Genomic DNA, 26,903 nt, shown 5'->3' on the forward strand with positions numbered 1-26,903 from the left:
CCAAATGTCCATCAAAACATGTGCCCTTGGCATGTGAACTAGAGGATAGCTTCATATCTGTAAAAATATATGTTCAAAGTTATATTTTTTTAACCAGGTAAAAGATAGAAGATAAATCATCTACTATTTCATATTCTGTGACATGTTTTCTTTATACCCATGTGATGCACTAATGAAAAGACATTGTAACTTATTTTTATAGGGTATCATGTAGCCTCATGTGGAACATTGAAGAACCAAGTACATGTGGATAGTATAATCTAGGCATATCAAAGTACTAGTGTTGTTAGCCTGGTATTAGTAGCCTCATACCTAAAGAACTGAGTAGCAAAAGAGATACAAGTCATAGATCCAAGTCAAGTTTTTCAGAATTGAGAGTCAATATTGCTTTATTGCAGATAGGAAGAAATAAAGGAGGGAAAGGAAATGGAACTCCATAGCTATGTTGATTGCTTAATGTTCAAAGATTAAAATGTTAGTGAATCAACGATGCCAAAACATCTAAGAAATTTATTAAGGAAGAGACAAAAATAAATGCTTTAATAGCTCCTATATAAATGTCTAGAGTCTAAAATTGTAGCATAATTGAAAATGCAAATGGATTGTTACTTGAATTTTTAATGTATTTTTTAATGTGAAGAAAGAATAGTCTGGAAGTAAAAACTGCAAATTATATTTTAAAAAAAATCTTCACAGACTTTTCTATGGATTTTTACAAAACTTTCATTTACAGGAATACTTGAAAGTTTAAGGATAGTGAATGATCTGGTTCTGTTTTCAAGCTATAAATCATTTATCTTCAGTGGCATGGATACAAATTACAAAGTAGATGATCCCATTCATAGTCTATGTTAATAAGAAGGCAGGTGCTAGTCTGTCATATCACAGTGCTCAGAGTTTAGGGGAGAAATAGGAAATTAAGGCTCCCTGTTATGGCATTAGAGACATCTGGTAAAATCAGGAGAACATCAGTGGGCCTAATCTCCAATCCCATCTCATTCTACTGCACAGAGTTTTCCTCCCTCAAACCCATCCAGATAGGATGTAGCAAGCAGTGTCCACTTGTCCCTATTAGTGTGGTGGGTTTGCTTCCCTTCCAGATCACTATCTCAGTCATACAAGCCACCTATGTTCTCCATCTGTGGGAAACACCTTATTGAAACAGTCACTTCCTATAGCCCCCATTCACTCTGTTCCAAAATATAGCCCCCTCATAGGCTTATGTGGCATGCAAGGACCTGTCCCTGAGCTGTGACTGTACATGATTAGTAAATGACTCTTGATTGTGTTTGTCCTGTCTTAAGTGCTACAAGTTTAGTAGTTTCTTAATACTCTACATAAAAATGACTTTTTTTTCACACAGAGATTGAATCATAAGCTACCAAACAAGTAGCAAATGAGGAGAGAATTTAGATCCATGCTGGTACATAGTGTAGCTTTTGTTCACATGTGACATATGAAATGTGTTAAGTCAAAGCATTATTTTTATAGGGATCAAATGTCAACTAGATTATGAAGACCCAATATAAACACAGGAATATAAATATCTCAATATTTTTAATTGTTTGTCTGTTGATATATCTTGAAAGTATCATATATTTGTCATGGGAAAACATAGAAAATAATGTTTGATTTTTATAAATATAAAATATAAATGAATATAATTAAATGTTCTCATCGACATAAAAAAAAGCTTTCATTAGATGTTTAAAGTAGAGACTTGTAGAGAATTCACGGACCTTTCCTTGTACTTTTTAAGTGAAGATTGGTGGCATTAACTATTATATGTGCCTCCATGTGACATTTGCACACATGCCACCATTAAACTTCTCATTTGTTGATGAAATAGTAGGTGTAGATCTGATATTTGTGGCAATGTGTCTACTGGATTATGAGAGAATTAAGGAGAGTGATAGATAGAAGAGACAAAAGTTAGGCCATCAGTAAGGTAATCAAAAGATATCTGTAGGGAGGAGAAAGGCAGTTAGAACAGAGAAGCTGCGAGTGTTGCTCACCAGAGCAGGGCATACAGCAGCACAGCATCTTCTCCAGGATAATGATTAGGAAGCTACTTTCTCCTTTGACCATATATATATATATATATATATATATATATATATATATATATATATATATATATCATATATGTTTTATTATTAAGAGGAGTAGAAAATAGACATTCCTGTTTGTTGGAAGAGAAGAGAGCCATTATTAATTATATCTCATTTTTTATGACCAACACATTTCCACACAACTATTTCAGGCATTGTGCCTTTAGCCAAACATATTCTTACTGACAGGGTGTAATAACCTCATGAGTAATTATTTTATTGTCTCCAATTTACAGGAAAACAAAAACAAAAACACTGTGGCTCAAGGAAGTTCCACAAATCATCTAAGGCCACACAACTACTAAGAGGTAGGACTGGGATTAGCATGTCTATTTTGAAAAACCCATTCCCAATTCTGGGGTACAAACACTGGATGTTTGACATCCAGACAGGGTGTATGCAATTAGGAAGACAAGGGAAGGCAGAATCAAGTAGTACTTACAGCCTGGTTTCAAGAGACACATCACTCCAGTGTACACTTCAGTGACTGTACTAGCATCGGGGTGTATTCTGATGAGGACACAGCCATGGTCCTTTAGGGAAACAACTATTTTAACAATTTAATTTCAGTCAATGTAGAGTTTTCTTTCTGCTTATCCTATGTATTTCACTGGCAAATAAATAAATAAAAATAAATAATAAAAAACTCTATTTGTGAGACCAAAAACTCTTCAGGGTTTCTCAGACACAACACATTGACAGATATTTTCACATTTTGATGTGTGCATTAGTTTTCTTTCAGGGTTGAATTCCTAAAATTGATTTAGAAAAAAAATATATATGATATGAACAGACTATTAGACTAGATAGTCTTCTTTACGAAGCACTGGCCAGTGTAATTTTTGAGTCCCTCTTCCTTCTTCAGGCAAATAGCATTTTCTGCCAACCCCAGAAATAGAAGGCTTTAATAATATACATACATACATACATACATACATACATACATATCCTGTGTTTCCTGAAATTCAAAATAAATCAATCAATAAGTATAGAATACAGGTTAGTTTGTATTATTTAAAGCAGTAAGATTTAAAAAGCAGCACAATACTAAATGTAAGTTGAGTTTGCTATGATTTAGGCAAAAAACAAAAACAAACAAAGAATTTCTATAAGTTTTGTGCACGTGTGTGTGTGTTTTACACCGGTAATGTTATTCTTCATGCTTTTTAAATTATGTTCTGGTCATTGTTAAATAGAAACTAAATTTTATTTTAGAGGAATTTTCATAATATAACTTTTAGGAGTTAATATGTGAAACAAGTAAATATAATTTTTGCCTTTAACAAAATATAGTCGTTGACATCTAGGCTTGTAAGTCAGGCAAGCCCCCAAAGTCTGGGAAAACATGAAGACACCATGCCTGTATACTAAAGGGTATGAAAAAATATTCTAGTATTTAAATAAATGTATGTTGCATAAAAATGACGATGTAACATAAATTTGAGAGAATTACACTAACAAATTCCAAGAAAATAGTTCTGAAATGGGAAGAAATATTTAAAAGGAAAATATTATGAAAGCTGAGATTTCCTGATTACTATGGTACAGGGTCTCATTTTCTAGATTTCTTCAAAATTTTAAATGGTTTGTTAAATAATTAAATACAATTCCTTACTTCATTATCAAACATAGCAAGAAAAAATACACAATAATTGGAATAGCAAAGAAAGAAAGAGAATGGTTATATTTGGGTGATAATTTGCTTTTAGATACTAATGGGCAGCTCACTGATATGTATATGTTACTAAAAAGATGATAAAGACACAGAAAATTCATTGCATTGTTAAATGTGGTGATGAGTTGGAAGTTCTTGAATCATATCAATATTATTTGGTATGAAAGTACCCTTTTTGCACTCTATCACTATCATTTTAGTCCTCTTCAAAGTACAGAAAGTCAAGGAAATAATAATTAAAGCCGAGTGTAGTATGCACACTTGTAATCCCAGTGCTCCAGAGGGAAGGCAGTGGGATTGTACATTGGAAGGCAGGCCGGGCTACATAGTAATATCCTGTCTCACACAGAACAAAAGAAAGTGGCAGAAATGTTAGAGTATAAGTGGGAGGGAAATGGTGAATAAATTTTAATGGTCTAAATAAATAATCGTAATAATTATTTCACCCTTTTAAAGGGATGGAGCCATGCTCTTACATAAATAATAAGGGTGAGAACTTAGTCTCCACAGCTAAAATTGAAACCAGAAAATTATTGTGATTTTTTAGCAACAAAGGAGAAAAAGCTCACATTTTCTGATAAAGATCAAGTGCCTTTCGACAAGAGTACCAAGAAAAAACAGAAAATGAAAAACAAAAAAAACAAAAGAATGTTGTGAAATATAGATGACAAGTTGGATTTTCAATATGTGAAAAAGACATCCATGCTCTTTTAGAATAGCCAAATTTGATTTTTTTACCTAACCCATCTCCCCCACCAAAAAACAAAAACAAAACTTACTGTTTATTATAGTATTAATGAAAGACTAATTCTAAAACAATGGGGATGGTGGTATTTTTTAAAATTTTAGCAAAATTGTTCTGGAGAAGAAAGATTTATTTGTGGGCAATGTTCCCAAAGTTGCCTTGATTGACTGTTCTGGTGAAATTTTACCTTCATGTATCACTAAAATGATAAAGTTTTCATAGATCATCATGGCCAAATAGGATACCATTCCGGTTAACATGATTTTATATAATTTTCAAATACTGTAGGAACCTGTAGCTCAAAACAAAAATAGCACTTCTTGTCTTAAAATTAACTTGTAAGTTTTATTTCTATGAAACTGGGTTAGAGTATTAGTGATGTTCAAATAGGTAACTTTGGGGTTTTAGATATATCTTGAAGTAGACAGTAAAACGTTATTATAGTAGATATAGTGGCATATATGAAACGTCATGCTTTAAAGAGTTGGACATATTTCTTACATAGAGGGAACAATGCCTATTTAGACCTGCATTACAACTTGGTGTTCATTTCTGGTGAATGAAGTTTTGTTTCTTCTTATTTAGAATAGTGAACAAATATATATAAATACTACATCACTGCCAAGGTGGGAACCTTGGACATGTAGTATAGTAATGGGCCCATTTATAATGGCCATCGTCTATTGGAGTACTGCAGTTCAGAATCACACTCTTCTGCCTTACTGGAGCTCTCTAGAGATAATGCTGGAGTTTTCTGAGGATGGCATGCCCTTGTGATGACCCAGAACTTGAGATGAACATGGGCGCTCACTGCCCTACAAGGGGACGGTGGATCAACAGAACAGATGCATGATACATATAAACATTAGCCCTTAATTCAGACAGTGGGTTAGATCTGACTTCACTTATAGACACTGTAGCACTTATCTTTTCCTCAAAATTTTAATCGGTAATTTGCATATAGTCAGAACATTGGTCATGTGATGTCCTGAAAGCTGGTTAACAGATAAAGTGAGCTGCATGATGATCCCCAGAAAAGAAACTGGATAGTGCCACAAACCCCATATTTTGTTTCCAAAGCCTTGTGTAAGGATTAATTCTAATAAATGCCGGTGCGTGCATATGTTTTCATTTTATGGAAAACACTGAAGGGGATTTATTCACAGTCCTCTCTTGACAATCACAAGCGTATGAAAAGGATAAAGCCGTGCCGTTCGCCTTTTCTACTTAATGGTGACTCGGTGCCATGTCCTCTTCGCTGGTGCTATCTCACTTTCTGCAGTTCCTGTCTCAGCCAGGAGGGCAGAGGCTGCCCTAACCTGTGCAGCAGCTTCGAGAGTTCCACGTTGTGGTCCCGGTAGTAATTGGAGAGGAAGTTTCTGGACTGGAAACAAAAGGGAGACTTGAAGGACACTCTTAGCTCATCAGATTTTGGAAATACTATATCACAGTATATGTTGACAAACTGTTCGCCTACTATTTTTCCTTAATTGCTCATTTTACATTTTTAGAAATTATGACTAAAGCGTAGACCTAAAGCAAAGAGGTACAGGTGTGTCCTAGGAGAGTCAACTACCATTATGGCACTTAGACATTTGGAGATAAGAGAGTAAGCTGAAGCATAAAATCAGAGAAGGAGGAGGTGTTAATGCACAACCAAATACACATGAACGTGTAAGATAAAAATGAACAAATTTCCTTCAAAAATTACTTCCTACACTAAATATTTTAAAAGATTACCTGTCTGTAATGAGAAAAATTACTGATTATAAAAATATCTGGCCACAACATATATTTGAAAATTTTATTCAGGATATTTTTCTTTATAGAATTACAAAGCTAGGCTTCCTTGTAAAATTTTATAGATGCCTCATCTACCTGAAGAGTTTGGTCTCTTTTAAAGATTTTTTTTAAAGTTTTACCATGTTTTTAAAGATTTATTTTATATGCATATATGTGTGTTTCTGAGTGTGTTCAGGTTTCTGCAGAAGTTAGACTAGGACAGTGGATAGACTGTGGCTGTGCTGGAGTTGCAACTTTAATTTTAGACAATGAGCTAACATTCCAGTTCCCAGATAAATGAGTGAACACACACATACACATACACACACACACACACACATACACACACACACACACACACACACACACATACACACACACACACTTCCAGAAACAGAAAACTGTTAACTTGCTTTATTTCCCTACTAAATTCTCCAAACAACCACCAAATAAGATTATGTTGTTCTGTTTTATTTTCTGTCTCCCATAATCAAAATTTTCATGTGTAAATATTTAGTGATCAAACAAATTTTTCTATTGCATAGAAATGCTACCATCTCTCCTAAGCTTTTCTTAACATTTTAAACACAAATAAATTTTTTTCTTTATAAAACTCCCCTAGCAACTTTTGTGTATACTGTGGAAATGGATTTAGGACAATTACATTTCATCTTGGACCATTCGCCAAGCATTTCATTATGTTTCTTCCCTTAAAGCAGATGGTAAGCACTTCAAATGGGGAATAAGATGTTTACAGTAGTGGGAATGCTACATTGATGTTTTGGGCAGATTAAAGTGATTTCTGAAACCCTTCAGAAATTACTGAGTTCAAAACTATATTAAGGACTTTCTGGCACTATCACCATAGCAACACATGAAGAATGCAACCTGCCCTTGCTCACCTTGCCTTAGGAGAAATGCTCACAATCTCTGGCTGGTTTCCAGCCACCATCTCTGATCTAATGCATCTTTCCACATATTACGATTTCTATAACTTTTGTCTTTTTGTAGTTTAATTTATTATTATTATATGCCTCCTGTTATAATCTCATAGCCCTAACTAAATTATTCACCCTATAATGAATTTCAGTAGCCATTTTATTCTTATATTTTCTGCATAGCTTAGCTCAATATCAGGCATGTTTTTGACATCAGATGTATGTATGCTGGTTAGTTTTTGTCAATTGGTCCAAACCAGAGGCATCTCAGGAAGAACTTCAATTGATAAAGTGGCTGCATTCTATTGGCCTGAGGGCATGTCTATATGGCATTTCTTGACTTTTAATTGATGCAGGAGGTCCCAGCCAACTGTGGGAAGTGCCAGCCCTGAGCATGATGGCCAGGACTGTAGAAGAATGGTAGCTGAGCAAGCCAAGGGAAGCAAGCCAATAAACAGCATTCCTCTATGGTCTTTGCTTCAACTTCTGCCTTCAGGTTCCTACCTTGGCTTCTTTTAGTGTGGGAGTGTGACCTGGAAGTTATGATCTGAAATAAACCTTTTCTTCCTCAAAGTTGTTTTGTAGTTGTGATGTCTATCACAGAAATATAAAGCAAACTAGAACAGTATTCACTTTTTTTTTGCATAGTGGTATTTTTCTACCATTGTTTACCAAATAATTTATTTTTAAGTGCCTTACTATGTGGAAGGGAGTTACTTTTCAGAATATAATTGTGTCTGAGTTGAATTACAACAGGTAACAATTTCTATTGACGTATATCAGTTCTTTCTCTAACATCTTTAAAGTATATAAAAGTATAGATTACAAAGATAGATCAACAACAACAAAAAAATCAGATTTTTCTTCCTAGTTTTAAAACAGCAGTGTCTTTTTGCCAGAGTAATTCAAACCAAGCTAACATTACCTCTGGATCCATGGGTGGGTATTTTCGGCCTTTGCTCTTCCCAAGGCATTTGGTCTTTCCTCCTTCTAGTAGTTGACACCAAAAGCCCTTTTGGGGATCAAACCTAAAATATAAAAAACATATAATAATTGCAAATCATATTCAGTAAAGAGGCTTCCCAGTCAGATAAAAGAGCTACACTTTTGTATGCTTCTTACTTCAATTTAATTCATTTTTACAGGTGTTTAGCTGATTTGAGAAATGAAAATAGATATTAAAATTTCTATGTCTTACTACATATTTTCAAGTAGTTCTGCTGTATGGGAAAAGGTACACAGACCTACAATACAATTTTTTATTGAAATTATTGTGTTACATATTTTAGTTATGAATCTATAATAAGGCAAAGCATTAAACATTAAAAGTACAGCCTACATATAAAAGACTTTTAGATAGTTTGTTTCTTTATGACTGTGATTTGCATGTATAAATATATTAAAAGAATTCTCTGAAATCATTTAATGGATTTCGTTAATGGGACTGAATTCCATGTAGGTATACTTCTCTGAGTATAGGTGTAATTAAGCCTTTCAATTTGAAAACAAAACTGTATTCTTTTCTACAGTTAATTTTTTTTAAATATTCAGAAAGTAAAAATGTTACAGAATAGTATTAATGTACTTCTTATGATACTTCTAATGTACTTCTAATGAACTTGGTGTTTGGTTTTCATAATTACAATAGTTAAAGCATTCAACAAGATCACATTGTGCCCAGAAAGAATAAACTTGTCCTACATAAAATATCTTTATTTAAATGGATTCCTGTGTCTTTAAATTTTTTTAATGTGTAAAGATATAACTAATTACAATGTCTTCATATCTGAGACATAGGCACTACACCTGGTGAGTCAAATGTAGCCTTCTTCTTGTCTGTTGTTGAAGGCAGATGATCATGTTGGGTGAATCTCATAGCTGTAATCCTGTACATAAAGGCTTCTACATGCTATAATACTATGCACACAACTATCTAACTGTCAGAATGGCAAATACCACCTTCAAGTCTGTATAGATTTGATAACTTGCCTTTGTGATATTGAAAAATTTAATGAAACAGTTTTTGTTTACTTGTTTTGTTCTGTATTTTGTTTTTCAAGACAGGGTTTCTCTCTGTAAAAGTCCTGGCTGTTCTGAAACTTGCTTTGCAGAGAAGGCTGGCCTGGAACTCACTGAGATCCGCCTCTCAAGTGCTGGGATTACACATGTGTGCCACCACTGCCTAGTGAAACAGTTATTTTTAAGAAAATCAAGTATATATTTTTCTGGATGGAGCACTGCACTAATAGCAACATGTTAAAAAGCAAACAACAACAACAAAAAATCACACACACACACACACACACACACACACACCACGCACACTATTTTAAGGCTCCAATCAGCCCCACTAAGCCAACGAAGGGCAGTATGTCCACTGCAGTGACCAGGAAAGACTGTCAGCTGCAAACCTATGCTCCAAGCAGCAATTCCATTTTGCAGAACAAGAAAAGGGACAGATTTCACAGGCAGTGCCTGGCTCATGCCAACCTCCCTACAATGGTTATAGCCAGCTGCAGATGAATTGAACTTTGGTAGAGCCCTGCTGGCAGACAGTGTCCTTGACTCCAGGGCCTGGAAGGCAAGCAGTGCTATAGCTTTGACACAATCAGATCCCGAGGTGCTCTCAGAAACTCTAATGCTATCTTATTTTTTTGGTTGAAACTTAGTTACACAGGAAAGGATGTGTGGCCTAACTGTGTTTTGTGTAAAGTCAAATGTATGAGAATTTCTGATAAGTACTAACAAGATAGGAAAAATGAAAGAATGAAACAAATAAGAAGGGAAGATTTAAATTTATCACTATGGGACTTGCTGCATGCATAAAACATGGCAAAGGTTTGCATTTTTGTTGCTCAGCAGATGTTTTAGGAAGATGAAGCATAATTGACTGGGATGTAAAGTTAATTAGTTGCAGAATATTTTGTTGCCTTGAGCCCATTCCTATAACACTGCTAGACCTGAAATTTGCCTCTGCACATGTGTTCTTTTTATGGTGAGAGGGAAATTTTCTTTAGTTTCTTTCCTGACCTATTGTTAGAGAGACCTGATCCATGCTGTCCACATTGTACTTGTACATGTCCCCAATTAAAATCAGATCCATCAGTGGTCAAATGGATAAAAGAAGACAGAGTCATTTCCAACCTGAACTTTCCAAGCTGCTCCCTGTGTATCACAGGCCTTCCTCTAGTTTTCACTAATTTCCCAAGAGGAATAACAATTCGGCCTTCTGTGCAAAATGAGATAGGAGCATCAGTAGCACGATGGCCCTAAACAGCATTTTCTGCCTCAGGATGAGAATATTTAACCATGTTAAGGCAAAATACAACACTGGTAACAAAGCTGAGGTTTTGGGGCCCACGCTGACAGCACGTCCCCTCTCTGCTTGTGTGAGGGCTCAGCATAAGTTGTGGAGTTTTCTTGTTGGGGGCTGGGCCATCCTGAAAACCAAACGTCATTTTAACACATGTGGTTTTTTTTTTCCCCTCTCTGTTTGGGGTCCTGTTCCATTTATGAGGTCCTTACCATAATAGATGGTAAGTCTAACAGACAGATCTCTATGTTAGAGCAATTCATTGTTTTATGGTTTTACCTAACAGGCATGTTATTGTGAATATAAGATTCAAAGCCCTTTCAAATAATTATTAAACCACTCTTAGGATGACTTGGCTGACATGTGACTTCATTTATTATGCTAAGAACCCCAATACTAGTTAAATTTTGTGATATGTGAGATATAATAAAATCCATATATTTTGTAATTGTTTATAAACTCTCCTTCATAACTATGACTTTACAGGTTTATTGAACCATAAGCAACTATTTTCAGTAAAAAGGACAGAACCATTACCTAGGCTACTGCTGAGAAGGGCAAGATATGCCAACATCAATAACTATTAATGCAAAACACATTATGGGAAGCTTTGTCTACTCAATCAACAGGGGCATGCCTCGTGTGGCTGCTGTTTCCATGTGTAGGTAAGAACTTCATTAGGATTGTTTTAGCGGATAAGGAAAAACCCAATCTCATTACTGCTTTTCCTGTCCCTCCATTACCCTCTCTAATTGTCTAATTGCTGAGTCTAATCTTCTGTGAACTGGGAAATTATATAATCAGGCTTGTTAGAATTTCGTCTAAAATTTAATAGGCTTTATATCAGAGCTTGGGGGAGTCTTGTAGGAGTAGAGCACATGCCCTTTTAAAGTAAGTTTCAGCTGCTTGTAGCACTTCTCTTTGTTAACTTGGTCATCTAATTTTAAAATTACTTGAGTAGATAGCTCTATCTTTCTGATATGAGGGCAGCACATATGCTATTTCACATACCCTTTTGTAACACAGTACATCCCTCCTTGCCAAGATATGGATTTGCATTTCCATCCCTCCAATTTGGACTTGATTTACTTGCTGGTTTGCCCAACAGAATGAAATATGAAACAAGCTCCGTGGCTGTCAAGGTCACAGTAGCCATAGTGATCTTAGATCACATGGTCCTTCTGTTTTACATTCCTTTTTAAAATGAAACCAGTTCATTGTGAGAGAGCCAAAGGAGATTTGTTATATAGAGAATCTTCATGCTACTGAATTCAGCCTTTGACTCAGTAACCAAAGATTTGAGTGATGGAGCCTCCAGATAATTCCAGTCCTTGGTCATTTGTGCCATAACCAGATACTCAAGTCTTTCTGGTGGTGATCTTTCATATCAATGGATAAAAGTCAAGCTATTCTCCATGCATTCCTTTCTAATGTCTGACCTACGAAACCTGTAATCATGGCAAAAGGGCTGCCATCTTACACTAGGTATAGTGATGGTTTGTGATGCAGCAATAGATTACTACACTGCATGATTCCATAAACATTCTAATACATGCAGAATAAGACCTTGTTCTGTAATAGTTTTCACAAAGGCAAAATCTTTCCATCTTGAAGAAAAACAACTTCTTGCTACATGGGGTAGGAAAAATAAGATGAAACAAAAGAATACTTTAAGACAGTGTGTTTACAGGGAGGTGAAGTGAAACATTCCATACTTAAGGAAGTTCTTTAACATGTAAAATAAACAACTCAAAATAGCTACAGGAAGTCCCTAAAGCTGAGCAGATTCATTATGTTCCTCTTTCCCCAAAAGTATATAAGTATATCTGAGAGTGACTGTCAGAGGGACTTCAGTGCTTGAAGACTCAGACCAAGCAGCCTATCTGAAGCAGAGACTAGAGTAGCAGCCTGTGACAGAAGGTATCAGTCCAACTGTCTAAAAGAAACAAAGACAAACTGAGCTGCCTAGAAGAGGCTCACATCAACTGAAGCACCAGGAATGGACACCTCAAACCTGTAGAGCTGCCTGCAGGCTGTAGAGTATCCAGGTTTTCTAGCTTTTGTCAGCTGTGCTGGGACAGATATAATAGTTGTCTCTGAGATATTTCTGCTCCTCTATTAACCACAATAAAGCTCGTTGGTTCACCAAAGTGGACTTTAGTGGTATTTATAATTTTATCTATTGTTAGTTACCTATCTGGAGTTAAGTAGATGTTTAGTCATGTCTCACCAGAAATAGCTTTTCTCCAAATCTATACTAAATATTGTTTACTGTCTCACAGGGAATGATGGCATACCATGTTTCATTTCTATTCTTTCTATTCTGTTCTGTTCTTTTGTTTTCTTTTTTCAAAACAATGTTTGCTCTGTGTAGGTCCATCTTTCCTGGAAGTCAGTCTATAAACCAGGCTGGCTGTGAACTCAGAGAGCTGCCTGCCTGTGCTGGGATAAATGGTTTGTACCACAATTGCAGACCCATGTTCCACTTACAACTTGCTGTGAGAGGACAAATCATTTTCATCTTTGTAATTTCAGTTTTTAGGACACTGTATACAAAGTAGATACGTAAAATAGCTAAACAAATTTATATTGGAGGAAGGCTTAAAAGTGAGATTTATCATAATATAATGATACCTATTATACTTTATAATGTAAAGTAGTCCTGTTATTCAAAAAGAGACACCTTAGAGTAATGAGAATGTTTCTTTGTGTCTGAGTAGCAGAATGATGTATAAATTCATAGCTAGTATTAATGATGCTATATACATTCAGACTAGTGATAATTTATGATGGCAAATAATGGAAGTGAAATCAAGCATGAGAATAGACTCACGTTAGTGCTTCAGAGTAATTATAATGAGGTGTAACTCCTAGAAACTTCTGGACTTCATCCATCACAGTAGCTGGGTCAGATCTCAGCTGTTGTCCATCAATAATTAGCAACTGCAAACCCAAAAATAGTCACTTACGAAGAACAAAACTGAATTAAATCAACCAAGTTGCCCCTCTTGACCTGGTATGGCATTAATAAGTCAGGCCACTTTGAATGAGAAGAAAACATTCACTACATAGAATACATTTAAATGTTGCTCTTCTTGCTTCTTTCCTAACTAAAAATAACTAAAATTTTCCATAGAAATTGTTTTTGTGTTGGTGAATTGTGAACTCAGTTTATTTTTACGCAGAAGTAAATGAAAATGTCTGTAGCACTGGAATTGTAGTATAGACAGGTGTTTCTCATCTCTACTGTATATTACCAGCTAACCATTCAGCCTTCTAAATGTTATCCCTAACCTTGAGACCAATGACTCAAGAGTGACCACCCAAGTGAAAGTGACCCATCTATTTTTACAAACCATGACTGAGGGGAAAACCCTGAATGAGAGGAAAATGTTTCTGACTTTCTCTCTTTGGATCACTGATGGAGAATATGGGCTAAGAAGAAGAACATCAAGGGTGTTTTTCTCAGATCTTACTGTGGTTCTATCCCATGTCTAAAGCCCTTCTTTTTATGGTCATCTAGATGAAGGACCTCTTTTTTTCACAGTAAGGGTCTCACGTGGCAGAGAAGCTGAATGAATCCACATGGATACTTCTACGAATTCTCTGGCTAGTTGGATTCTATACTAGTTCTTGAGAGTTTTCAATTTTGAATTACATGACATTTCTTTTGAAACCAACTACTCATCAAAGAACTCTCCTAACTATGTGCTTCAGAGCCATCTAACTACATTGGATGGTATTAGTAAAGTAAAAAATATGTAAAAAGCCACGTTTTTTATGGCCTCTATTGCTCTTGGTTATCTGTGAAGCACATCTGTGTGTGTCAGTGCGATGCAATCATGATATGATAAGTGGAACATAATTTCATAACATTACCTGGGAAGTAGCAAAGTAGGTCAGCCATCTTTCTATGTGTACTGCGTACCATCCAGGTATCAGACATCTCCTCTGCAAGGTTTTTAAATCTGGTGGGGCCCAATGTCCTGTTGAGATAACTTCATAGAAATTGAACCTCAGGGCAGCTGGATCTTCATGGGATCGTTGGTGCTTTAAAGGAAAGGTAAAGTGTAGAGTTAGAAATGCTTTTTAGATGTTTGCATAATTTTTGTGTATATATACCTATGCATTTGGCACATTGTTTATTTCAAATAGCAGGATTTCAGTAAATGTCAAGTAATATGCAGATATATGTAGAGTTGTTTTGCTTCTAAAATATGTAAACAAAAGTAGATGGAGTGAAAGGATTTTCTACAAGGGTCTGATTAGATATGAAAATGTGCTACAGAGAAAAAGTAAGCTTGATAAATATAAATTTAGATGGACAGCAGTGGTCTCACACGTTGTTTGGTCTACTGTGCCTTTCAAGCTCCTTCTAGTGGTTCCTCTGTGTGGCATAAACTATACATGCAGAAGCCCCAGATGGCGATGTGTAACCATTGTTCAGATGTCCCATCCAAGTTAAACTTGTCTCTATTGGTCGCCACCAAGTGTCATTTCATTCCTGCTTTTCAGTATCAAAGCTTAGTAGTCTTCCCCACAAAACTACCATTTGGCAAAATAACAAAGACCAACTAAATGAGAGAAAAATTTAATAATGCAGATGCTTGAAAATATGTTCCTCTCATCCATAGAACAACAACAACAAAAATAGTGATGGATGTGAAGCGTAATTGCTGTCTTTAAAGAAATGGAGCCTAGTAAGAGAGGCAGTAGAGTAACAGATAATATCAAAGACATATAATTTTTATTTTATTTTATAAGTAAATTTTACAGGTAAATTACTCTAGACAAGTCAAGATAGTTTAGTGAGGGGTCAAAGGTCAAAAGTGGAAAGTAACTGCCTGATGAGTGAAACTCATATTTCATTTTATTTATAATGCTGAATACATGCAGATGACATATCCAGTCCAGACAACAAAATGTGTAGAGATTTCATAATTGGAAAAATAATTGCTAATATGCAGTATATGCATATTAATAGAGTACAGCCTGGCTAAAATTTCTGTTATAAGCAGTAACCAGAGTGTACTCAATCTGCTCTTATTGACTTATGTAAGTTTAGCTTCAGATTTTCTTTATATGCCTGCAACTAAGATTAGCATAAAAATATGACCAGAAAGTCACAAAGGAACATATTTTATAGGAAAATAGCACTTTAGTTCCTCTGTGAGGTCCATTATAAAAATGTGGGGTAGAAATTACAGTAGCAGGTGACGTTCGTGCTGGTTTCTGACTTACACCTGCTGAGCTTCAGATTTATGTCCCTTACTGGAAGGACGGGTCTAGCTAAGTAATAGGCTACATTATTTTGAAATGTGGAGCACTTTGGGGCCCTGGCTTCAGCAATACAGGCAATAAAAAGTATTATCAGAAAAAATAATTCCCTTAAACCTGAGTATCCAAAGAATTTATTTGGAAAGTAGTCACTGATAAGCACTGTATTATGTACATTCTATTTCATTCAAGTGATTTAATCTATATAAAGCAATCATTTCAGTCTACCCTACATAGATTAAACATTCAATATTCTCGCAATATTTAAATTTAAAACTTTTAATTAAAGTTTACACCTCAGTGTTTTGATTTTTTAATTAACTCTATTATAAAAGCCTTGCAAATAAGAAATTTCACAAACCCAAATTAACCAGACCTAAAGTCTATACTTCTTAATGAAATTCTATACAATTAAAATAGAAAATTTGAAGTTGTTGGACTTCATATTTGATTTTACACTTTACAGTATAGAATATATTTTATGCACTTACCTACCACCAAAACTGAAAAATCCATGCCAGAATTAGAAATAGAAAAACAATTATCTTTTTATTCTCTTTTATAACTTACATTCATTTAGTATTTCTATAGCTTCTAAAATTTAGCCTTTCTTGTTTACTTTCCTACATGTTATACATTATGTGCTGGCTTTCTTTATGTTAACACGACACAGGGCTAGAGTCTTCTCAAAGGAGGGTACCTCAATATCAGCATAGATTTGGAAGGGGCTCCCAAAGCTCCACCCCTAGCTACGAAGCTATTGACAATTGATGACTGCTTAAAAAGGGAGTCACTTGAATGTAGTCACTCATAAGTTAATTCACTGTGTGAGTTAAATATTTAGTTGTTTTATAGTTGAATGAAAGAATGCATGGATGGATGGATGGGTGGATAGATAGAAAAGTGATGTATAGACACATAGTCTTCTTTTGGTTTAAGATAATTTTTGCATATATTTAATGGTTAAGTTAATATATACTTGAATTACTCATCACTACTCTTCTTCATTCTTACCTGGTACCAAGAATATGCCCTGTCCGAGGGGTCAATGAGGATAGTAATGATCTTGGCTTTGGGAACAAGAGATGCAGCTCTCTTGGGAGCCTCTTCTGAGTGAAAGTAGTTAGCACTCTTTTCAAATAGGAAATCACTGGTAATGTTGGAAGGAGTAGGGAAAAAGTCCATATACCTGCAGGTAAGAAGAGAAAATAAATTAATCTGAGCAGTATATTTTTTTAATTCTGCCACCCAAAATGGGAAGATTTTGAACAGGTTTTATATCGTTTGCATAAAGTTCAAATTATCGTGCTATAACATCATTCAAATAGTCAACATGCTGTGCACTTCTAATGTGAAAGCAACCCATAATGTTATGTGCTCATGACTCATTTAAGGCAAAGGGAAGAACGAGGTAGATTAAGTGAGTTTATAATGAATGATGGGATAATACAGTGGATTTGAGCTGATATCCTCTGCTGTCAAAAACCAAGTCCAAAATTACTGATTATGCCTGTACAGAACAATATTGTGTCATCTTCCTTGACAGATATTTTAAATAGTAAATGTGTTTTTGCAGATTTGAATGCTAAGATTCTTAAGGTTAGCTTGAAGTTCATAAGACAGAAAGACATGTAAGTCAAAATAGCTATAAAACATTAAACAGATTAAGTCGTAGCTGTTGTCCTTTTTATAAAATTTGGTAATATATGCAGTAATATCATCACATTATAATTTATCTAGAGTAATTAAAGGACTATTTTCTATCAGTTGATCCTGCAGTGCCTCCATAAGTTCACCCCTCCATATGCTGTCGGAACATTCCTCTGTGTGTATATTATGGAATCAATATGTTCTGAGGCTAATTCAGTACAAGGCTTTAATTATGTGTGTAACCCTCTTTACAGCTCATCACTTCTCTCACTCTCAAATGTTCTAGAAAAAAAATGAGAGCAATTAAGAATCCATAGAAGGCACTTATTTTCCTCTTTGACATTTGTTATTATGTTTCCCAAATGAAGAGTACTGAAGAATCTCATCTGTATTCTTGCTTAAATTTTTCTGTTCTATTTGAGCTCAGAGAAAAGGGAAAATTTGCTTTTCTTTCTTTAATAATTTAATGTAATTCCAAAATGTAAAAGTGAGATAGAATAGTAACATCTCAGATGTAAAGTGAACATGGTTTCACTCAGGATGAGACGAGATCTGCACAAAAACATTACTCTTGTTGGGCCATTATTCTAGAAGGTTCATGTGTTATGGAAACACACAAAATTAAATGTTACAAATTGTGTATTGAAAGCAATTTTCCTCATATGAGATTTGCCTTATATTTCCAGGGAATATAAATCTAGGGAAATCAAATCCAGGCTCATAATTTCTTGGAAAGTTAGGATACAGACAGAAAAAAAAAATCATCAGACTAAGTACCATCTCCAATATTAAGTTTAGTCTATTTTATCTTATGGAAAATATTGTTGTTTTAATTGTTTTCCACCATTTATCAAGTGCTAATTAATGTTTCTTTTGTGTGTGTGAGTAGAATTGATATGGTTTAGGGAAAGCTCTATTATAATTTGCATGACAAATATTGCCTACATTGCAATACAACATACACAGCTCATGTGGTTAATGAAGATACATGTCCCAGAGTACAAAATAAAGCAACCTCAGGCATCACTGTGAAGACAAATTATGTGTTTAATAAAATAAATGGAGAAACTGTAAAATAAGAGTATGCTTAAAGAGAATTTTAAATATCCTTATGAATAATGCTGATGAAAAATAACCCCAAAATGTTCGTTATTCAATCATATTAACTTACCAGAAAAATATTATCATTATTGCACTGTCCAAATCAAATTATAAGCAACACTGATTAAACATATCATCATTATAAATTAATTTCTAATTCACTGTGGTAGAATTGAGCATAACAAATTTATTCTGTAATTATGCAGATGCCATGCACACATCTGTAATTGCTCTGGGATGACAGAGCATGTGTTAATGTTTGAGTTCATTTTTTTTTTTTTGTTTTTTGGTTGTTGTTATTTATTCTTACCACTCAATTCCCTTGTGATAGTTGTTGCCATTAAAAAATTGAACTTCTTCAAAGGTTTTTGGGCTAGGGAGATTGCTGATGATGGAAGGGTGCATAAGGAGAAATAAATAAAGTGCAGTTGTTCCTGTTACAAAGAAAAGAAGATACATGTTATATGTCAGAAAAAGAAAAGATTGGAAGATCACCGTCATATTTTAAACAAAAATAAATTTCAGTAAACCAACTCTTTCCAGTGTTTTCTTATAACTAAATAGATGCACTTCATTTTAATAATAATCAAAATGGGTCTGGGTGTTTGTGATGCACCTTTAATCCCAGCACTCAGGAGGCAGAGGCAGGCAGATCTCTGTGAGTTTGAAGCCAGCCAGGTCTACAGAGTGACTTCAAGGTCAAGCTCCAAAACAGTACAGAGAAACCCTGTCTTGAATAACAACAACAACAATAATAATAATAATCAAAGTGGATTTATAGTAGCCTTTGTGCTTCTATTTATCTAAGTATCTGATTCAATATTGCTACATAGGCAAAGAAACATGGATGAGAAATCTAGTCAAAGTAGAATTTCAGAAATGTGTGTTTTAATTTCCCCCTGGAGTCATGTCATAGGTATTGATAGCCTCTCTATTTTTTGGCTACTAAATCTAGAAAATCACTGCTTGGCAATTAATTTCAGTCAATTAGATTGAAATACTTGATAGAAGTATATGTTATTTATTATATGCCACAGGAGTAATAACTGAAGATAATTTTTTTGATCAGAAAAGCACATGCATTGACTTCAATAAACTTGAAGTTCATGTGTGTATTTGAGTCTAGAACAGGGGCAATGGAAGGAGTGAACAGAGGCTTGAGTACCTAAAGACCTAAGGGAGCCATCACTTTGCACGCAGGGAATATTAATCATGTAGCATTTTAAACCTATCAAATATGTGGCCCTAAATCGATAGTTAAATTAGGAACAAAACACATAAAATGGCAAGTAGATGGTATTTAAGCAACAATAAATACTGTTTAAAGCTTTAGTTTCATGTGTCTTTTTTATGAATACCCTTTACTTAACTAATTATTCCTCTGAATAAACAAAATTATAGGAAATAGACATTCTACCTCATGAATGACAACTCAAAGACCTTTACTCTATTTATAGATGTCTTATGCAGAGAGCTATCAGCCAAGTCATATCTTCCTTGGCAAGTATTCTAAGACAACCTGCACACTGTACTGGTTATTTTTTTTATTTGTTTTAATAAATCTTAAAAAAAAAAAAAACTACAAGAGAAACTCCATACAATTTAGAGACATCTGGAAAGAGACCACCTCAACTGAGAAAATACTTCTTGCAGGGTGGGCTAGATTAAGGGAAAAATTCTTGAATAATGTTTGATGTGGGAGAGCCCAGCTACTCCTGCAGAGGTAGTCATGGGAAATAAGGCATAAGGAACAGATAAATGTGAACTTGGAAGCAAGCCAGTAAGCAACATCTCTTAGTTTCTTCTTCGGGTCTTGACCTCAGGTTCTGCCTTGAGTTCCTCCTCTTCCCTCAGTGATAGATTGTGATCTGGGCATGTTAGTAATAAAAATTTTTGTTGTTTTTTGTTTTTGTCTTTTTGGCTTGTTTGTTTTTTGTTTTGGGTTTTTGTTGTATTTTTTTCTCTCTCTTTTGAAGTTGCTTTGGTTCATGGTGCTTATCACAAGAATAGAAAGCAAACTAGGACACACAGGATTTGAAAAACTAGTCCCTGGGCATGATGAACGTGGGTGAAGTTTTCTTTCTTTCTTTCATCTTCCTCCCTTTCTTTCTTCCTTTCTTCCTTTTTCCCTTATTGAGACAAGATCTTAATTACTGAATTTATAAGTGTTTGTGAATTTATAAGGAGTTTGTGAACTTCAGGTGCCTTGGTTTTTTCTGAAGCTATTCTCATTCAGGAAGCACTTCCCTAGTGATTTGGCAGACAGCCCCCAGGTGGTATAAATGCATTACCTGTGGTTGATTCCTATGTACAATTCCTATGTACGGCTTGTGGCTGGTGGCACTGGAAGCCATGTGCATACACATATTAGTAAAATTAAAATCTGATTACAAGTGTGACTTATTTCTTTTTGAGCAATAGAAGCAGGCTACAGATCACTCTTGGGTTTTGTGGGAAAGCTGTTTCTTCTATGTATCACTTTGCATGTTGCAAAATGAGGCCCATTTTTTTTTAACCTTGCAACATTTATTTTATCACAAATTTTACTAGTTCTTTGAAAATTTAATGCATTACATTTTTATTATATTAAACCCCCTTTTCTTCCTTCATGACACCCAGATATATCTTCCCTAATCACTCATCCTTGTACATGTTTTTTTTTAATAGGTCATCAAATCCAATCTGTGCCACCTATATATTCTTGGATATATGGTGTTCCATAAAAGGGTTTGTTATAGATGTCTCATTCAGGCCTTCAGAGTCCACAGTCCTCATGTTCTACAGCTTGACAAGCTGAAGGTTTGTCTATTAATTTTCATCTACTGCAAAAAATTTTTTCTTAATCTATGGGTATAATAAGTCACTAGTATGAGTTTAGCACTATTCTCTTTTGATAAAGAAATAGTAGTGATTTCTCTTGTTAGTACCACAGATTCATGGTGCAGATAATGTCTCTAGGTATGGGTTTCATCTTGAGGAGAAACCCTTAATTCTCAACAGAAAGTAGCTGATTACTCCCAGGATGTTTTTGCCACTATTTCTCTAGTGTATATGTTGTGCTTTGCTATACTAGTTATTAGTACTAGGAATGCAGAACTGGGAAAAACCTGTTATTTTCTTTTCTCCTTCAATAGCAGTATTCAGAATCATGGAAGTGAATCAAAATGGATGAAGCTTACAGGTCAGTACTAACTTGATATCTCCATGTTTTATGACTCAAGTATGTGGTATCTTAGCAACAGAGTTTTACCATCAGGTTCTATAAGGTATCTATGAACATTTGAAGTGGCTTTTCAAGTTGGGTTGATGTGACCTTACTTTCCAATAGTTGCAAAAAATGGTATTTCTTTATAATTTCTGTATAGGTATTTTGAGCCCTTCTCTTATCCTCCTTTGCTCTCTTATTCAATTGCACTCTATCTCCCTGACCTTGAAAGTTTGCCCTTCCAGACCTTGGATAATTTCATGACCTGCATATGTATTCCAGATGAAACACATATATCTGAACATTCAAAGATCTTGTTTACTTATTTCTTCATCAATATGTTTGTTATTTATGTATAGAAAGAATATTGAATGTTGTATAATGATTTTATATTCTTATACTTTACTGAATGTATTTATCAACTGTGGTTTTCTACTGCAGTCTTTATGTTGAAATCCCAATCTAAAATTAAGAATATTATGACTCCTTCTTTTACTATTTGTAGTCCCTTTATGTCTTCATTTATCTTATCAAATGTTCAAATGATAAATTGAACAGGCATAGGGGTGGAGTGGACATCTCATTTTTCCACCAGATTTTAATTGGAACTCTTTGAGCCCTTTCTTCATTTAAAATATGTTAGCTGATATATGTTGGGCAATGCCTGCCTCTCTGGGATGAAGCCAGTTTGGTCTTTGTAGACAGCCTTACTGCTGTGTTCTTCAATTTAGTTTGCAAGAGTATTATTGAGAGGCTGTGCATCTATACTCAGCAGCAAGACAGACCTATAGTCTTCTATTTTACATAGATTTTTTTTGTCAAGTTTTTGTATCAGGGTGATACTGACTTTGTAAAAAGAATGTAGAAACATTCCATCATTTTATTTATTTATTTATGAAATAGTTTGAGAGTATTATTGCCAGTTCTTTCCTTAGTTTTTGTAGAATTCTGTATGGAATCCATCGGACCCTTGGAATTTTATAGTTGAGAAGTTTTTACTTCTATCATATCAAATACTATTGGTATTTTTAAATATTTTTAACTTTAGCTTTAGAAACACATTATACACACACACACACACACACACACACACACACACACAATGTCTTTAACATATTGTATACATGGTACAGTGTGTGCATGTGTGTGTGTGAGTGCATTTCTTTTAGATTTCCCAGTTTATTGAAATACAGATTTGTAAAGGATGTCCTCGTGATTCTTTGAATTTCCTCAGGCTTTGTGGAAGTCTCTCCCTTTTAAAATGCAATTTTGCTCATTTGGATACTCTCCTGGTTATTTTTCTGAATTTGAATAAATATTGTCAGTCTTATAGCTTTTTTGTAGCACCAACTATTTTTATTTATTTTATCCCTGATTGTGATTGTATCTTCTCTCCTACCTTGCAGGATTATTGTTTTGGTTTTGTAAGATATTAAGGTGCATCATAAAGTATTTCAAATGAAGTGTTTTGTATTTTTTTGATATAGAACCATGGTACTATAAGTTTTGCTGTATCTCACATATTTGTGTATGGTATGTTTTCATTTTCATTAAATTTGAGGACTATTTTAAACTTCCTCCTTGATTTCTTGACACCAGTATATTTAACATTCAGGGTTGTGTTGTTTGCTTTCTATGAGTTCATGTTTTTGTTTTTATTTCTGTCATTTCTGTTGCTGTTAATATTTAATTTTATTCCAGTGTGGTCAGATAGAATGCATGTTGTTATTCAAATTTTCCTACATGTGGTGGGACTTGTTTCATGTGTTCAACTTTGGAGAAAGTTTGATCAGTTGCTGAAAAGAATGTGTATTCTTTAGTGTTAAGTGAAATGTTCTGTAGATGTCTGTGAGGTCCACCTGGTATATAGTATCTTTAAATTCCACAACTTTTCACTGCCAAGGAAAACTTGCTCCAAGCTCCTAGGCCAAACTGCTGAAGACAAAAATGCTATAGTTTAGAAACAGAAGACATAGGATAGAGGCCATAACCTCAAATGCCTGCTAACAAAGTCAACAACTAGCCAAAATATGGAGTAGTAGCTTCCTAACCATAGTATCTTCCTGAATATTTGACAATTTGGCATTAACCTTTCAATCTAGAAAGCGTAGAAAGATATATTCCAAGTTCTAAAAAAAGTCACAGCTATCAATCCAGACTATTATACCCAGCCAAACTATCCATTAAAATTGAAAGAGAAATAATTGAAAACCAGATAAAAGAATTTGTGACTACTATGATGATTCTAGAAGTGAAACTACAAAGAATATGTCAGTCTGAACAGGAAAAACATACCCAAGAAGTCACAGGCAACAAAAGTAGTGTGAACTGGTTGTTAGTCTCAAAGACAGATAGGGCAACTGGAGGGTCTCACTCAGGTTGTTTCCAGGCTCTAGGTATATATATGACATAATGGGGATTCCTTGGTAAGGTAGGGAGCAAGCTTTGATCTGGGTCTCCACAGTAAACAGGCTCCACAGTCCTTAAAATGGCAAGTAGATGGTATTTAAGTGAGTAGATGTTATTTCATTGCCTAGTTTCCATGCTGACTAATGATTAGTGATACAGTAACACTAAAAAATAGATGGAATCTTCCAGTCCTAGCATCTAGAAAGAGACCAGATAGTGACTCCAGAAGTTATTAATGAGGTTTCTGACATTCAAAAGTTTCGATACTACAGCACTAGCTAAACAGTTCAGAGATACTGACTTCGAAAGCCCAGACGTTATTACCAGGATACAGCTAAAATGTTCCAAAAAATGTCTTGACAGCAGATACTTTGGAAACAAAAAAAAAAGTGGAAATATTACAAAGGAACTGGAAAGAAGTATAACACCTGAGCAAAAGGCTGCAGAGAGCCAAATCATTAAAAAAAAAAAGTGAGCTTTGCCACTTTGGAAGTTCCAGAGGGCTTCACATGTGGAGGGTCCTAGCATTGGAGCTTAGCCTACACCTTCAGAATGCACAGCTCCTGGATTTAAAGTTTCACTGCTTCCTCAGATCTGAGCACTTACAGCACTCAGTTTCCAGCTGTGGAAGCTTGGAGCTTTGAGTCTCCATTGCTGAGTGCTTAGAACTATAAATTCAGTGGTATACAGGTGTGCTACCCAGGATCTCACATCTGCTGACTCTGAAAAAACAACCCCTTATTTCCATGCTAGTAGAGTAAAGGGCCCGAGCCAACTGTTTTTGACAGAATTTAAAGGAGAAAAATTTTTAAGCAAATCTAACACCCATTTAAATGTTTATTATTATTATTTAAGAAATAATCACCAAGGTAAATCAGTAAAGGAGAAAGAGAATGAGAGAGACAGATTGAGAGAGAGGGGGAAGGGAGATGGTTAAGAACAGAATTCAATATGACAAGAACCTGAACTCCAGCCAGAAGAAACATTTTAAACACAGTGGAAAAAAAAAAAAGTTATTAAAGTTTTGAGAGGAGTCTGATTTGCCCCTGAAAACAATAGTTCACAAAGGAGAAAATGTGAGAGGAAGTACCACACATTCTAGAGACAAGCGAGTTAAACGGTCGACTGAAAAGGGATTGGAACACAATATCCAGGAGGTTCCTTCATTGTGTTTCAGAGTTACAAAAAATTACATGGTGATGAGGAAAGAGGAGGGATGAAAGTGGTCTGATTTTTTAAAGACCTACAAAAGAACAGGCAAAATTAATAGCTTGATATCTTTAAGGGTTAAGCATGGCTGGATCAGGGCACAGATAAATGAATGCTTAAAAGTTATCGCTGAATATCCAATAATAGATATTTTATGACCTCACTGAGAATAAAGAATTTTTTAATATCTCAATGGCTGTGAAATTGTACCCAGCTTTGCTCTTGTGATTTGAGCCTTACACCTTCATGCCTTCAGAATCTAGAAGATGTGACGTGTCCCCTTTCCCCCTGGTAGCAAAGAAGGAATGAACTCTACCAGGGATTAGAGACCTAGGGCTTGGTGTTCTTAAAATCGGCCATGAATTCTACATCTGCTGGGACAAAATGTTTGTATTTTTGTCCTCTTATTTTATCATTCTTGTCAGTCATTTGTTATACAATCCTTCTGACACAAGTTTATGGAAAATGAGGAAGGGTTTTGCTAAGTAACATTCAAGAAACTCTGTTTTTACACAAACAACCTTTTACTTTTAATTTGCCAGACTAAGCCAGACAAAGTATGAGAAATGAGTACTGAACAAATGGTATTTTAGATTCTCTGCTAAGTGTGATGCTATTAGAAATCCCCTTTCACAATGGAAACACTGCTCTGGAGTGTGAGGGTACAAAACTGTCTAAAGGAAGGTAGAGACATGGTGTGAACTGCCTTATGTCCCAAATTTCTCTGTCTTCCATATACTCTCATCCCCTGGTTGATCTCAGCGAAGGATCCCTTCTAGGATTCAGTAGTGTGAAAATGGGATCTCACATCCTTCTGTTCTCCCAACTGTAAAAGGAGGTTTGTAAGGTAATTTTTTTTTTTTTTTTTTTTTGTACTTCATGTTTCTCACAAGGGGTGACTATATCATGTTTAGGTTACTGAAATTTAAAGTGTGCTCAAGGGTAGGTAGTTAGCAGATAACTGCAACTCCCCTTCAGAAGATTTACGATGTCTTGACAGTAATGTATGCTTTACTAATATTAAGAAAAGATATCTATGGTTGGTTGTTTCAAATTAATAGAACCATTTGTCTATTAAGTAATGTATCTATGCCATATATATATTGATATGCAATTCCTCTGTTTTAATTTCTTATTTTACTTGAGAAAGTTAAAAAAAAAAAAAAAGCCACAGAAACAGTTGAAAGCTTTATCATTGCCACATGGATAGGCCACATATTAAAATCTAAAGGTATAACATATTGGTTTTATAAATACAAACAATAAGGAGGAAAAAGATTTATAGTTAATAACATGTGGTTTTCTAGCATAACTAAGCAGTAATAATATTCAATGACAAATGATAGAGAGTCTGTCTTTAAATTAAATTTTTAACAAAACTTTACAACCCAGGATGTTTTATTTCTTTATTATTTATTCTCAAGTTAGCAGTACTGTAGGGAGTTGGCAGAAAATTAATGCACATTTTAAACAACAAAAACATGATAT

The 26,903-nt window shown here is 34.8% G+C and overlaps 1 protein-coding gene across 1 annotated transcript in view; it reads right to left on the minus strand.

The window, feature by feature from the left end:
* Positions 1 to 5,649: 5,649 nt before the first annotated feature.
* The window catches only part of Ndst4 (N-deacetylase and N-sulfotransferase 4), a 261,838-nt gene continuing 240,584 nt past the window's right edge, over positions 5,650 to 26,903 (minus strand). Inside the window, exons 8-13 of the mRNA XM_051185555.1 lie at positions 18,903 to 19,026; positions 16,856 to 17,030; positions 14,444 to 14,614; positions 13,398 to 13,507; positions 8,177 to 8,279; positions 5,650 to 5,915 (exon numbers count right to left, since the gene is read on the minus strand). Of these exons, the coding sequence (XP_051041512.1) occupies positions 5,796 to 5,915; positions 8,177 to 8,279; positions 13,398 to 13,507; positions 14,444 to 14,614; positions 16,856 to 17,030; positions 18,903 to 19,026 (803 nt within the window). The 3' untranslated portion in view covers positions 5,650 to 5,795. The remainder of the gene's footprint in view (positions 5,916 to 8,176; positions 8,280 to 13,397; positions 13,508 to 14,443; positions 14,615 to 16,855; positions 17,031 to 18,902; positions 19,027 to 26,903) is intronic.

Source organism: Phodopus roborovskii, unplaced genomic scaffold (assembly GCF_943737965.1).
Source record: "Phodopus roborovskii unplaced genomic scaffold, PHOROB, whole genome shotgun sequence".
Taxonomy (NCBI): Eukaryota; Metazoa; Chordata; class Mammalia; order Rodentia; family Cricetidae; genus Phodopus; species Phodopus roborovskii.